Source organism: Propithecus coquereli, unplaced genomic scaffold, assembly GCF_000956105.1.
Source record: "Propithecus coquereli isolate 6110/MARCELLA unplaced genomic scaffold, Pcoq_1.0 Scaffold54, whole genome shotgun sequence".
Classification (NCBI taxonomy): domain Eukaryota; kingdom Metazoa; phylum Chordata; class Mammalia; order Primates; family Indriidae; genus Propithecus; species Propithecus coquereli.
Genome location: NW_012151285.1, coordinates 1,985,799 through 2,000,646, shown reverse-complemented (window position 1 = coordinate 2,000,646; position 14,848 = coordinate 1,985,799). Strand labels below are relative to the sequence as shown.

The 14,848-nt window shown below is 34.2% G+C and overlaps 1 protein-coding gene across 1 annotated transcript in view; it reads right to left on the bottom strand.

The window, feature by feature from the left end:
• The window catches only part of SYNJ1 (synaptojanin 1), a 99,584-nt gene that overhangs the window by 27,175 nt on the left and 57,561 nt on the right, over positions 1–14,848 (bottom strand). The window contains exons 14-22 of the mRNA XM_012657335.1: positions 12,432–12,623; positions 10,454–10,538; positions 6,142–6,282; positions 5,668–5,860; positions 5,236–5,394; positions 4,859–5,015; positions 4,148–4,265; positions 3,832–4,047; positions 787–865 (exon numbers count right to left, since the gene is read on the bottom strand). Coding sequence (XP_012512789.1) covers positions 787–865; positions 3,832–4,047; positions 4,148–4,265; positions 4,859–5,015; positions 5,236–5,394; positions 5,668–5,860; positions 6,142–6,282; positions 10,454–10,538; positions 12,432–12,623 — 1,340 coding nt within the window. The remainder of the gene's footprint in view (positions 1–786; positions 866–3,831; positions 4,048–4,147; positions 4,266–4,858; positions 5,016–5,235; positions 5,395–5,667; positions 5,861–6,141; positions 6,283–10,453; positions 10,539–12,431; positions 12,624–14,848) is intronic.

The window sequence follows — 14,848 nt, the reverse complement described above, 5'->3', positions numbered from 1 at the left end:
AAAAAAAAATTCCTGGGAATAATGAGCATGTTTCTCCTTTGTTTTCTTGAAAATAAAGCATTTTCTTCATCTGATAGAAATCTTTTCTACTATACAGATGAGCCAGAATATCTACACCCAATTAAAAATTTAAAACTTTTTACATCATAAAATATGATAAGAATCAAATTAGGTGATAAACATGTTTTCTTATTGGTCTACATCAATGGTTAATATCTCAGGCTTAGTGCGGTGGCTCACACCTATAATCCTAGCACTCTGGGAGGTCAAGGCAAAGGATCACTTAAGCTCAGGAGTATAAGACCAGCCTGAGCAAGAGTGAGACCGCGTCTCTAAAAATAGAAAAATCAGACGGGCGTGGTGGTGTGCGCCTGTAGTTCCGGCTACTCGGGAGGCTGACACAGGAGGATCGCTTGAGCCCAGCAGTTTCAGGTTGCAGTGAGCTATGATGACGCCACTGCACACTAGCCGAACTGTCTCCGGAAATAAAATAAAATTGAATTAAATTAAGAATTAAAATTTTAAAAAATGGTTAATATCACTAGGGAAGGATCAAAATAACCCTATGCTAGTCAGAGACCTAGTCTAAATAAAAAATAGTAAATAATTCCTCGAGCAAATAAATTCGAGTAAATAATTCCTTATATACCTTATGGTATATAAGATCTTTTACCCTCCTTAACTGAAAATACATTTAGATAATCTTGCTGCATGTCTATAAAAATACTGTGTAATCTTCACACATTTAATTCCAGAAGGGTTTAGAGTCAACAAATGCTACCTTACCTCTTTACCATTTAGGCTCAGAACATTCAAGGCAGAGCTTCCTTCCAAAAATGTGACCCACATTTTATCTTCTACAAATCTTTAAGAAAAACAATAAAAAACTGTAATTAATGTCTTAGATATAACTAGCCCAATAATTACTGATTAACAAGGACCTACAGAGGCCTGGAAGAAAAAAAGTCAAAGGAGAGCAGTAGGGCTGGTGGTGACCTGGAGAGGGCACTCTTCCCCTAAAAGCATTCAAATCCCATAGCAAATCACTATGCTTAAAGGAATAGCCAGAAGAAATGGGCCTGAGAACTACCATTTGTGATCCTCACTATAATCCAATCCAATCCTTCCTTTCATTGATAAGAAAAAAAGAGCCAGACGTTAAGTGACTTGTTCAAAGTGATCCTACAAGGAGAATACTTTACAGGGCTAGGATCCAGGTCTCCTGACCTCATAGTCCAGCACTTACATATTTTTACTGTCTCAATGACTTCCCTCTAGAAAATTACTTGTGATCAAGAAAGATGACAGGGAGTTGTCAGTGAAACAAAACAAAACAAAACAAAACTTCGGATGTGATCCTTATCTTTAGTCATTGACAAGACATTTACTCTCTAGGGACTTCAATGGTTTTGCTATAATTCTAAATTTATACTTATGAAATAAAAAATCCTCAAAAGGATAAAAATAAAAAGGACATTAGTAGTAGTTCTAAAGAGGATGGTCACTGATGTGTAATAAGGTTATCAATGCAAAAAAGAACCAACTGTAATGTTATCAGTCTCATTTATAGAAACAATTTTGCAAGTTGAAGTACTCCCAATTGTATAAAACAAGTTCAGAAATCCTTGCAGATTTTCCAAAGATGAGAGGGGGGTAAACATGTACACATGTACGTACACACACACAGAATCTCTCTCTCAAACTAGGACTCAAAAGTATGAATTATGGATATTAAGAGGAAAAGGCCAAAAACAAAAGTACTTTTACCCCTATTGAAATCAAGGGTCTGGAAGAGATTTCTACAATCACTCAAACATGATCAAGGTAACTGATTCAATTTCTTTGGCATAAAGTTATTAAATCGCAGGATGCTATCATTTGAAATACACAGGGACATCATTCTTACTTAACTACCACGAAGGTATCTTTTTCCAAATTGTTAGCATCGGAGAATATCCCTCTACCAAAAGTTATAATTACCACTGTAAAGCTGCACTTATGCTGCGCCAGTCCCACCATCCCAACCCCAAACATTCTTTGTTCTTTGATAGTGGTACCAAAGCATTTATGGTCTCACAACAGGGCTAATCTCTTGGTCTTTATCCTCAATTAGCAATGTGCCCCTTATACATTTCTAACTTTAACAAGGGATCCTGGTTCTTACATCCACAGATTTATATAGGTCCTTTTGGAAGTTGTATTTCCTTCCTGCTTTCATTCACTAAGGTAAAGTCTTCTAGACTTTTCCCTCAATGTAAATATCTATATGCATCTAAATTTATCCCATCCACATTTCCAAGGAACCTCTTATTTAAATATACAGGGGTTTACAGGCTTCAGTCACTCCTTAATGGCTGTCTTGGTCTAGACCAAAAGGTAATAATCTGTGTCATCTCACAGCTTAACCGCAGTGCCCCCCTTGTTGACTTTCAGTGTCTGCCTCTTTTCCAACTTGGCTGTCTTGGGGTGTAACAACCAGAATACTCCAGGTGTGGAGACACCTCATGGTTTTGTAATGTTAGGGTAATGCCTTATTTTCTTACCAGTATTTTTTCCTAATGATGACAAGCATTTGGGAGAAAGCTTTTGGCTTCAATTTAATACCAAGTTCTTAGAGACTGGGTTATAAAGACAGGTCCCTTTCCAGTATTAGAGTTTTCATCCCTATATAGTTTGGATTCTTTCTAGCTCACTGCAATATTTTGCATTTGCTCACGAAGACATTTATCTGCTACTTTGCTGCCCACTCACACAGTCCACATGATGCTTCGGGTGGTCTGGCATTTCTGTACTTGGCAAAGCTTATTGTCTCATCTGTAAACTTGGAGATCTCACTATGTACTTCCTACAGCCTTAAGATTTTGGAAATTGTTTCATTTTAAAGCTTTGGGGTATATCTTTGTCAAAAGATTTGAGGGAAGTCTAAATACAATTTCTTTTCCATTTGCTCATTTACTCTCTGAAAGGACTTGAAGTGTCTTAGGCATGATTTTCACTCTACAGAGCCACATCATCTTAATTCTGTGAACTATGCTGTTTAGGATGTGGGGAAGCCATTACACATGTGCTGATCTTCCCAAACAGATTACAAGGAGTTACATCTTCGACATCTCTTCTGCTCTTCCATAGCACCTAATATAGAGATTTGCCCAGGAAATACCTCTAAAACATAGCTAAATAACCAAATGACCAGCAATGAAAGGAATTTAATAGTATTTCTTTCCCTATGGAATTCAAACACACACACACACACACACACACACACACACACCATTCAATCTCTCAACATTGCTATATACTTGGAGAGAACATTTTTAAAATAAGGTAAGAGGATTTTGGTTCTGCAAAAAGGCAGATGGTTAAGTCAAAGACAGAAACCAAGACTGGAATGAATGTCTCCTGACTATTCAGCACATCTCTGTTGGTTAGAAATTAAACATACTTAAAATTATTTAAAACATCAAATTTCTTAAACCAAAGGGGGAAAAGTCACTCTACTTTACTCTGATCTCCCCTTAAAAAAATAATAGCAATCACAGCTTTATTCTGTTATAGGGATTTGTTATGTGTCCTATCATATAGGAATCTTGAGAGGTCATAGCTAAGCTTGCACATATTTTTGTCTTTAATTGCTCATATAAAGTTTCATTCTTTATTTAAACTTTATAAGCAGAGAATTCAGTTTCAAAACCTATTGAATAATATGTACAGTAAGAGTTTTCTTTAGTTTGGGACTAAATACTATTCAAACACTAAATAAGGTGATTTCTAATACAGAAACTATTGTTTATGAATCATAAGCTTCTTTTAGATAATAAATATTTTACTCACCTGATGAGTATAACTTCCCCAAAATTTGCAAACTGCTGCAGGAGCTCATCAATCAAGGCATCATCAAAAAAATTGTTTTCTGGTAAAGAACTTTTGATTGAGACCAATACCGTACCATCTGGTGGACCCTGAAGTGCAATTACTTCTTTATAAATGTTTTGCCTCTCTTCAGCTTCAACTTCAAATATATCTGTATCAATCAGGGCAACAACAGGCCTTAAGGTATAAAGGAAGACAGAAGTATTAGAAAGATTTTAAAATGGGTGTATTTCAAACAAATCTCAAGCACTGTTAGAAATACTGAGACTGTTCAAACCTATGGTCAGAAGTCTTCAGCTCAGCTCTTCCATAGTGCAGCAAGGTGCCAGGAGTCCATGTGTAAAGGACTTTGCTTTCATCTTGAAAACTAGCATTTAGAAGATCTAGGTCTTCAGCTGCAGTCAGAAGAAAACAAAACACAAGAGAAGCCATATGAGCATGACAGACCATGGGGAGCAAAGAGGTACCTCTTTCCTTTCATGAGCTTCAGTGGTCTGAGGCTGGTATGCCAGATACATTTGTTAATAAGCAGGAAGTCTAGATACCTTTAAATTAGAAAGGTTTTTGGTAAAGCTATCATTTTTATTCTTTGCTTAGTAAAATGAAGATGTGGCTTTATTTCTAAGATTAAAGGCCTGTGACCAAACAGTGCTTCCTAAATAATGCAACAGATATGTGGCAATTCAAAATATATGCAAACCACTTTAGTTATTTAAGTTAAAAACCTGAATTAACATTCAATTGAAAATTTCACAAAAATATGATTCCCTTTATATGAAATTATATGAAAATAGACTGAAAAAATTAAATAAATTATAAACAGATGAGAATATTTTTAAAAATCTGTCTTTATATATAAATTTTATATATTCTATTCTAGATAATTATTGAAAAAAATCACTCTCCTCTTATTTTATATTTCTATCATTCCTTTCTTCCTCATAAAATTTGCATTAGTTCATTTAAATAAAGAAGTCCATTTCCCAACCTGATCTATCAAAAGGCCATTTCCTTCTTCTCCAGAGGACACGGTCTGTCCATGCAGGGGTACGGCACTTTTCACTGGTGTCATAGTCGTCAGAAAATAAATCATATTTATATGTCGGAGCAAAGGTTACTTTTCCCTCTAAAAATCCTCTAAAAATCTAAAATAAATATATACAAAGTAAGTTATTCCAAAACACAAAAAAGTCTGTTTTCATTCGGGCCATCAAAGTGAAGGTAATTCTATGTTTGTTTATCTACAGATACATATTTAAGTATAAAGAAATTCCAAGTAATTAAAAAAATGATTAAAGAAAGCATATTTCATGACCCCAGATCCCCTTCTTCTCAATGCAAGTATCTTCTCAAGTATGAATATACCTGTCCAGCATTTTTCTGATTGATAAGCTGATCTCCTGCTATAAGAGAATCCCAATTCTGCTGTCTTATGAGCTCTTTAACTTCTTCATTAGGGAGATCGATTCGATAGTTGAAATCACCACACCAAAATACATAGTCATGGGAAAACAGCATCCTTCCCTGAAAGCGAGGGAATGGAATTTTAAATTCAAAACAGTCTATTTTTAAAAAATGTTTTACAACTATTTCTTTGCCTCAGATATGCTTACACCCTCCTTCCCATGCCCTGTTTCTTTAGCCCAATAGTATGATAATAACACACGAAATATCTACTTAGGTAAATATTGCTGATGTTTCTAGGAATTAAATTTTCAAAAATACTGATATAGAATTTCGGGTATATTAAAATACATTTCAAAGCTTTACCCTCAATAACAAGCAGCAAGAGCTTACCATAGGAAAACTCAATTTTCGTGCTATTTCTACAAAATCTTCATTTCTTTCTTTGACTTGTGACTGCCCCGCAGCAAAGTGGCTACAGACGAAGCAAAGGCTGGTTGTATGGAACAGCATTCGGATTGCGACGGCTCCCTTATTTCCAGTTGCACCTCCCATTCCAGTCTTCACAGTATCAACTGCAACATCCCTTTAAAACAAAGAATTCTAAATCACAGATTTGAAATTTTAATAGTTTTGCGTGCATCAGAAATTAGGAATAGATATATAATCATAATTATATATCATATGGTACTCTGAGAGCAAGCCTGTGAAATAGTACAGTGAAACCATTAGTGACTCTTTAATCAAAAATCCATTTAAAAATAAGAACTATGGATAAATGTTTCTCTGAAGCAACAAACATTCTAGGCCTTTTTCTTGTTATTTAATGGTAGGAAGTAGCCTTAGGAGACTGTTCTGTTTACTGACCTGATAAAAGGAGCATGCTGTGGTCTGATAAAAACAAACAGACAGACGCCCACCAACTGTTCAGAAGCCAGCAGCACATACTTGTTGTCTCTGGAGATTGTCTTCTGAAGTTCCACAGCCCAGAGCTTCTGATTTGTTGTGCTACCAGAAAATATTAAAAAGGGAATCTTTTAAAAAGATATTGACCATAACCTATTTTATAAGACAATTGTCAATTATACCTTTATCTAGCCAAATTTCGTAAGACTGAAATCTTTACACACTCTGTTTTTGTTTCTTTTAAAAAGGAAAACCCCAAATTTAGCCAAGACCACCACACTTCCAACTCTAATCTCCTACTCCTTTATAAAGAAAATACTGAGACAATTTATTAAATGACTACTCCCCAAGTGAGCAATCTCAAGCGATATTATACACTTTACTTTTTCTTGAAGTATTCATTAAGGTCATAAAGAAGTACAGTCATCCCTCGGTATCTATGGGGGATTGGTTCCAGGACCTCCCTCAAATACCAAAATCCAAGGATGCTCAAGTTCCTTACATAAAATGGCACAGTATTTGCATATAACCCACCTCATCCTTCTGTATACTTTAAATCATCTCTTGATTACTTCTAATATCTAATACAGTGTAAATGCTAAGTAAATAGCCATTATACTGTGTTATTTAGAGAATAATGACAATAAAAAAGGCTGTATATGTTCAACATAGACACAATATTTTAAATATTTTCAGTCAGCAGTTGGTTGAATCCACCGATGTGAAACCTACAGATACGAAGGACTAACTCTATATGCTTCCAGATACATGTCCCTCCTTTTTACTCATTTTTCTGAATTATGATTAATGTATTTTTTAAAAACTATGGGAAATTTTAAACATCCACAAAAAAGAGATAATTGTTAAATAAACCACTATATACCCATTATCCGGCTTCAAAATTATCAATATTTTGCTAATCTTCTTTCTTCCATCCCTTTTTACATTTTTTTTTTTTTTGGTTAACCTAGAGTATTTTAAACCAAACCTAAGAAACATGCCGTTTCACCCATAAATACTTCATATGCATTTCTAATGCAATGGGACATTTTTATTTATACATAATCACAATGCTATTATCACAGTTAAATATTAACAATTCCTTAATATCATCTAATACTCAGCTCATACTTGTATTTCCCCAATTATCTAAAAAATGTCTTCTTGCAGTTGGTTTGTTTCTTTAAAACAAGGTTCAAACAAGGGCCATACATTGCATTTGCTTGTGATGTCTCTTGAGTCTCTCTTAATATTTAATGGGCTTGCAACCCTCTTCACTCCCCTTCTCCAGTTTTTAATGCCTTTTTTTTTTTTTTAATAAATTGGGCCATTTGCCTTTAAAATGTTGAATGGTCTGGATTTGGCTGATGTGTCCTCATGGTATCTTAACTTGTCCCTCTATCCCTCATATTTCCTTTAAACTGGTTGATGTGGAAGTTTAAGAAACACGTTCAATTTTATTTATATATTTAGTCAAAAATAGCCATATGGGTGGTGCTGCACTTTCTACTGCACCACAGCAAGAGGCACATCATCTCAGCAGTGTTACAGCTGGTCAGCTGTTCAGATGGTGGAGCTATAGGACTCCTTATAAAGTTCCCCATTACTCCTTCTTGTAAGGACTTTGCATCTACTGATGATCATTGCTCAGATGCACTATTTCATTATGGGTTGCAAAACATTGATTTTCATAATTTCAGCATTCCATAGGCAACTGTAATAAGTTGGAATCCTAGAAAAAACCTTTATCAGCTATTCAATTACTCTAAAATATAGTTCATATAAGAAAGGCAGGATAAATGTTTGTTTCTCTTTATCTATAAATTTCAAAGTAGAAAGTCTGTGCTTAAGAACCTCGAATGGAGAGCAAAACAAAGTTTTTGTCATTGTTCCAATCACACAAATGATTAGTGGGAAACAAGAATATGCCCTCACATCTACCTATCTAATCTAACTAACACTATGCCATACCTTCTCCAAACACAGATTTACTACCTATCGTAATCCCACCAATGTGACTCGGATTCTGAAAGGAAAATAATGCCTTTGGCATTTTCTTCAGGTCACTCCTTAAGTCATCTTTCCAATGAAGCCTACTCTGAACATTCCATTTAAACTGTTACACCTCTCTACCTCCACAGACCTGATCCCCTTTTCCTATTTATTTATTTTCCATTGCACTTTTCTAACATCCTCTATAATTTACTCATTGTAATTATTGTTCATTGTCCTTCTCTTCCCACTAGAATACAAAGTGCATGAAGGTAGGGATCTTGTTCTGGTTTATTCACTGAGCTATCTTTAGCACCTAGAGTGGTGCTCAGTAGATACTGGCTAAATAAATAAATGAATATTCACCGCTTTATTAAAGAAAAATTTTATTAAACTCTACTTAGAAAAACAACTGATCAATTTGTTTGGTACTAGGAAACCTAAGAGTATGTTCTATTTTAAGACCTGAATATATATTTTCAGGAAAGGTAAACAGCAAAACGAGTGAAGTCAGATTTCTTTCAACTTCCCTGATTTCAACTGTTAAGTTTATTCATTTTGGCTAATAAAATAATTGTCATCAATTTGCAAGACTGATGATTATACAGTACTATTTCAGCAATAATTTTCTTCTGAAAAATCTTAAAAATGTCACAAAACATGGGCAACTGCTCAAATTTAAAAGCAAGCATACGTTGTTAAAATAAAACACTTAAGCTTTAAGTTTCACTCATATAATTTGTATTTATAATAAGGAGTTCTCTAAATGTGGTCTGGAGACATCTTTGGGGGGTCCCCAAAACCCATGGTGTCACAACTCTTACTGACACTACTAAGACATTGTTTGCCTTTTTCACTGTGTTAACTGACATTTGCACTGATAGCGCAAAAGCAACAATGGATAAAAGTCATGATGCTTTCACTGACGAGGCATCAAGCTGTTACTGGTTGTCATTATAATCGCACAGCCATGTATCTGCAGTAAAAAAACACCATTCCACTTAAGTATGTCCCTGATGAAGGAGTAAACATTATTAATTTTATCAAAGCCCAACCCCTGAGTCACATCTTTTTAATATTCTGTGGGATAAATAGAAAATACACACAAAGCACTTCTGTTGCATACTGAAGTATGATGTTTATCTCAAGGAAAAGCACTTAATACTTTAGGTTGTGAGTTAAACTGACACTTTTTCATGGAATACAATTTTTTCTTTAAAAAACTAATGATATCTGCCCAAATGATGGGAACTACGCCCCTAAAAAAAAGAACTAATGAGAAACTACTTACTGAGACTTAGGTTATTTGGCAGACATTTTTTCAACCCAGCTTGTCTCTTCAAGAAAAACAACTAAGAGTATTTGTTTCCAATGATAAAACTTAAGTTTTCAAGCTAAAATTAGTATTTAGGGAAACTTGTATCTGTTACTATGACCTTCACAGCTTCCCAATAATTATTTTCTGATGAGATGACCAGTGATATGAACCATTTCGATGCTTTGATATTATATAATTAAGTGTGTCAAAATTTGGAAGATCTACATAACTGAGTGAATTAATATTTTCCAAATGACCAATATACCATGTCACAAAATCATGCAAGAGTAAAAAATCAATGAATTTTAGCATAACAGAGCACAAAAACTTCATTTATATGGTTTCACATTCCATTTTGCAACTAACCTTTAAGACACTACCATTTACTATTTTACCAAAACCCTAAGTTTTGGTGTAGTATCATAGAAGAAATTATCTGGAAAGGCTATTTAAACATTTCCTTTTCAAACTACATAATTATGTGATTTTTCTTCATATACTTTAACCAAAACAACATACAACAGATTGACGCAGAAGTAGATGTAAAGATCCAGCTGTCTTAAACCAGACATTAAGGAGATTTGCAAAACTACAAAACAATGCCACCCTTCTCAAGTAAATTTTTTGTTTTAGAAAAGTTATTTTTCAAAAAAATATGTCATTTATATTAACATGTCATAGGTTTATTATTTTTAAATGAATGAAATGTTCTAAAATTTGTTTTAATTTCTAATATAATATCAAGAGATATAAAAAACATTGACAAAAGTTCTTTAACATTCTCAATATTTTTAAGTGTACAGCGAGATCCTCAGACCAGAAAGTTTGAGAACTGCTCTTTTACAATTTAAAAAGCACCTTTCTATATATTACCTCAATCTCTCCTAGGAACAACTACCTAGTTTTCTGTTCTCCATGTCCCTCAACTGACAAGTTTTTCAGTGTGTTACCTGGCTAGCTTACCTTGCATTCACAATGTTTCCAGCATTCAACTCTACCATTTCTTCAAAACCAATTGCAAATATATCAGTTGGCTTACTTCTTTTATCTACAATTAAGCATCCAAGAAATATTTTTAAATATAGCCTTAGTCAAATGGCAACCCCACCCAACAAAACATAATACCAGATCTCATAAAAATCTACTTTTGTGTTTAGAGTTTAACAAAACTCATATTAAAGGCAAGAACTCACGAGTGGGATAAAATTACCTTAAATTTACTTTCTATTCAGGTGTCCTAAGTTTGTTTCTATAAGACTGTTATTCTTGAAGATCCTTAAGTCCTTTCAGAAATCATTTTGAAAGAACTCTTGCTAAAGTTTGTACCATGGACAGCAGAGAAACAAGCTACTTCTCAAACGCTAAAGTGAATCAGAACTGTAGAGGTAAAGAAATTGTTCAGAAAAGGTACAAAGAATTAAGTGGCTGAGAAACTATCTCAAATTAGAAATAACAGCGGGGAGGAATTTTTCATATTCAAATTCTAAAACCATGAGCTTGATCTTTTTGCTATTTCCTGGGTGGAAGAAATTCAGGAAAACTAGAAGAGATCCAGAAGGTAAGGCACATCACTCTATCCCAGCTAGTATTAATAGCTCCCTCCTAACTGACAAGGACTAAAAGATAACAGAAGCTGCTTGAGATAAGCAGCCCAGAGGCACTTTGAATACCCCTAAGTATCCAGAAATGAGGATAAACAGCTAGAAAGAGCCTATAAATACTATAATACTAATAAATAAAAAATACTGCTATTATGTGGAAGGCTCATACATATATCATCTCATTTAATTACCACACAAACAACTTATAAGATTGTTTTTGCCTTTTACTTAAAGACAGGAGGCTTCAGAGAACCTAAGCAACTTGTCCAAGTTCACACATAAAATGCACCATGGCATGCAGCCTCTGGAGCCAAGTTGCCTGAGTTCCAATCCTGGCTTTGCAGCTATTGCATGACTACAGGCAGGTTACTTCCCTTTCTGTGTTTCAGTTTCTTCATCTATAAAATTGGAATATTGCCTACGTATTAGATCCGCTCTAACAATTATATGTAAATTACTTGGAATTATAATGTTAAGCTGTTTATTTTATTATTATTATTATAATAACTTCAAGTTTGGTTCAATGTAAGTAAAAGAGGGCATTTTAATAAGTTTTGGGGAAAATCCCAGGGTTTAAGATGTGACTGATTAAAAATACCCAAAAAAGAAAAATTTGTATCTCACACTATTTCCCATACACATCACCTTCATATATAATACTTGGCAATTATATACTATTTTTAGAAGGAATGAAAGTTGACTTTTAAAAAGAGAAAAATTAAATTCATGATTCTAATCAAAACCTTAATGAAAGTATCCTCTGCTTAATGTTTGGTCCTGGTTATTAATAGCTTGGTGTAGAGTATCCAGACCGAATGACAAGAAAGTTTTTACAGGGACAAACCAGTACTGTTAAGTTAGAAAGTACCAACAAATATCACAGTAAGTTTTGTAAGGCTGCTCATGACCCACTCTGATATTTTTCACGTTAGTAACTAAACAGAGGACTAGAATTTAAAAATGGGACATGAAAGTCAAATTATCAATTTACAAACTAATCTTGGTTCATGTCAGTTTAAAATAAAAACAGAACTAGTTTTTCTTATATGTGTGGTTGCCTTCAAAGATACCTATTTTTGTATAGACCCTATTTCCTGATAATCAACTATCAGAGAAAAGGATTTTTTATTTTACCATTATGTTTTTTTATGAAGTAAAAAATAAAGGTCTAGAAATTAAAAAAGAGGTAAAGATCTGATCTATAAAAATTCTGGCCTTCAAATTTATAACTCAAGTTTCTTTCACAAATCAATGCATATTGTGAAGTGCTATATTTGTTTTCTAGATCAATTAATCACAGTCAGGATTTATTAATTAAATCCATATCGTAAAAAGCCAACCTTGAAACTCCTGGATGCCAGCCAACTTGGGTGCATCAAGAAGCCAGTCAGTGAGTGTCTGATTCTTAAAAGCTATGCTGCGAAACTGCTTCCCACCGTTCACATTCCAGGTCCCAACACATACTCGAATTTTCTTGGGCTTTGAATATTTGTAGAAATTCTCACACATGCTCTTTAGTACTTTAGAAGATGCTAATCAAAAACAAGACACAACAGAATTTTAGTGGCATTAAACCATTTATAAAAACTGATTTTCATAAGTGAGATACGATGTCTTAAAAGTACAATTATCCTCACAAGCACAAACAAGCATAGGATACATGCAAAGGCACCAAAACTATCAGCCTTGAACACAAAGCCTGACATGAGGCAATTAACCAACACACCTAAAAAAATTAAAAAATTGACAATATTAAACACAATAGCCAAAGTAAAAAATCTATTACAAAATTATTACAACAACATAAAACATGCAGAACAATTCTGCTCCAATGAAATGGCACATTATATCATAATGTACAAAACCTAGTAACTGTACAGTTTTAGGAATATAGCAATTAACTTTTATACAACTCTCATTAAGAGGCTGGTAAAAATATAAATTTTACATCTCCCCAAACAAAAACATTTAAGAATATTTACATTTAAGATTCTAGCTACCGGTAGGCAGCTTGATGAATAATGGCTCCCTGACAAAAACACCAATTATGGAAGATAATGAGGTGTCTGAAAATGACAGCCCTATTAAATACTTCCCATCTCGCTCACAGTGGAAGCCAAAGTCCTCAACAATGGTCGACAAGACCCTAAACAATCTCTCTCTTGCATAATTTTTATCTACCACCTATCATTTCCCCTTCTAAACCACATTCCATCTTGGTTAAGTTAAATTCTCAGCACTTAAAGTGGCTAGAACCTTAATAGGACCTCAATCTAAAAACATAGAATTTACACTGTGTAAACTTAACTGGTAAAAGGGAAAAGAAATTAAAACTATTTTCATCTTTTACCACATGATCTCATTTTATTATGATATTATTATTTTATGATACCAAGATATAGCAGCCTCATGAGGAAATGAGAGTGAAAAAGGCAAATAACATATTATTATAAAAACAATTCTGACCTGTGTACTCCCTGAAAGAATTGCTGATTTAGATGATAAGCCCATCCCCATTGTTCCCAGGAACAGATATGCAGACTATTCCTACTCTTCTGCTATTTGAATTTTTTGTTTTTTTATAGACAAAGTAAGACAGGGTCTTACTCTGTCACTCAGGCTGGAGCACAGTGACATGATCATAGCACACAGCAACATCAAACTCCTGGGCTCAAGTGATCCTCCTGCCTCAGCCTCCCAAGTAGCTGGGATGACAGGCGTGCACCACCACATCCAGCTAACTTTTAAATTTCTTATAGAGATGAGGTCTCACTACATTGCTCAGGCTGTTGCTATTTGATTTGATTGCTTATAGAGAGGTGTCTGGGTGGTAATAAAAACAGAATATTTGTTTTAGCCTTTTGGTATGGTTAGTTGAAAGCTCGCTATAGCTAGATAAACATCATTCTCTGTTACTATGGTCTATCAATGGTCTTTATAATTGAAGTCACTGCCATTGTTACTACTGTGAAAACAGCTTCTACAATCCATTTTATATCAAAATCCAAGTTCTATAATGATTACAAGGCTTAAAATATTCAGCAAAACAAATAATGAACCACATGAACAAAAACATGTTGCCACATTGTATGAACTAATAAAGTTGAGTCGGTTTTTAAATGTAATAAAAACGTAAAGGTAAAAATTATTCTTATTCATAACTGGTTGGCACCTTAATATGCTTAAATAATGAGTCTATGCTAAAACAACAGAAGTCCATCCCTAAATGCCATATCATTTCAGAAAATGGTGGTTCATTACATAACTCAAAAATATAACCAGGTGCTCCCTTCCTCCACCCTGCTCAGAAAATAACCAACAGCTTCTCAAAACATTTAGAACAGTAACTAAGCAAAACAAATCTTAAGTGATACCAAATCTTGAATAAGGGAAAGAAAAGATGTCATTTTCAGCTAAATTCTGGCAAAAGTTAAGCTTTTGTTCCTTTTGCCATGGGAAACAAAAAGACAAGATCATAAACCTTGCCCAGAGAATGTAGACACGAGATTCCTATGAATAAATAGGCATGAAAAATAATAACCTTTAGGTCTTCTACACTTAACTCTTCTTTGTTGGCAATCTTGTTGCTTTTTAAAATTAAAAGATTTCAGATCATATTTTAGTACCAGTCTACAGTTAAAGAAAATGTTTCATCCACAATATAAGCAAATGAGACAATGCCTTCTTTTTTTTTTGAGACAGAGTCTTGCTTTGTTGCCTGGGCTAGAGTGCCGTGGTGTCAGCCTAGCTCACAGCA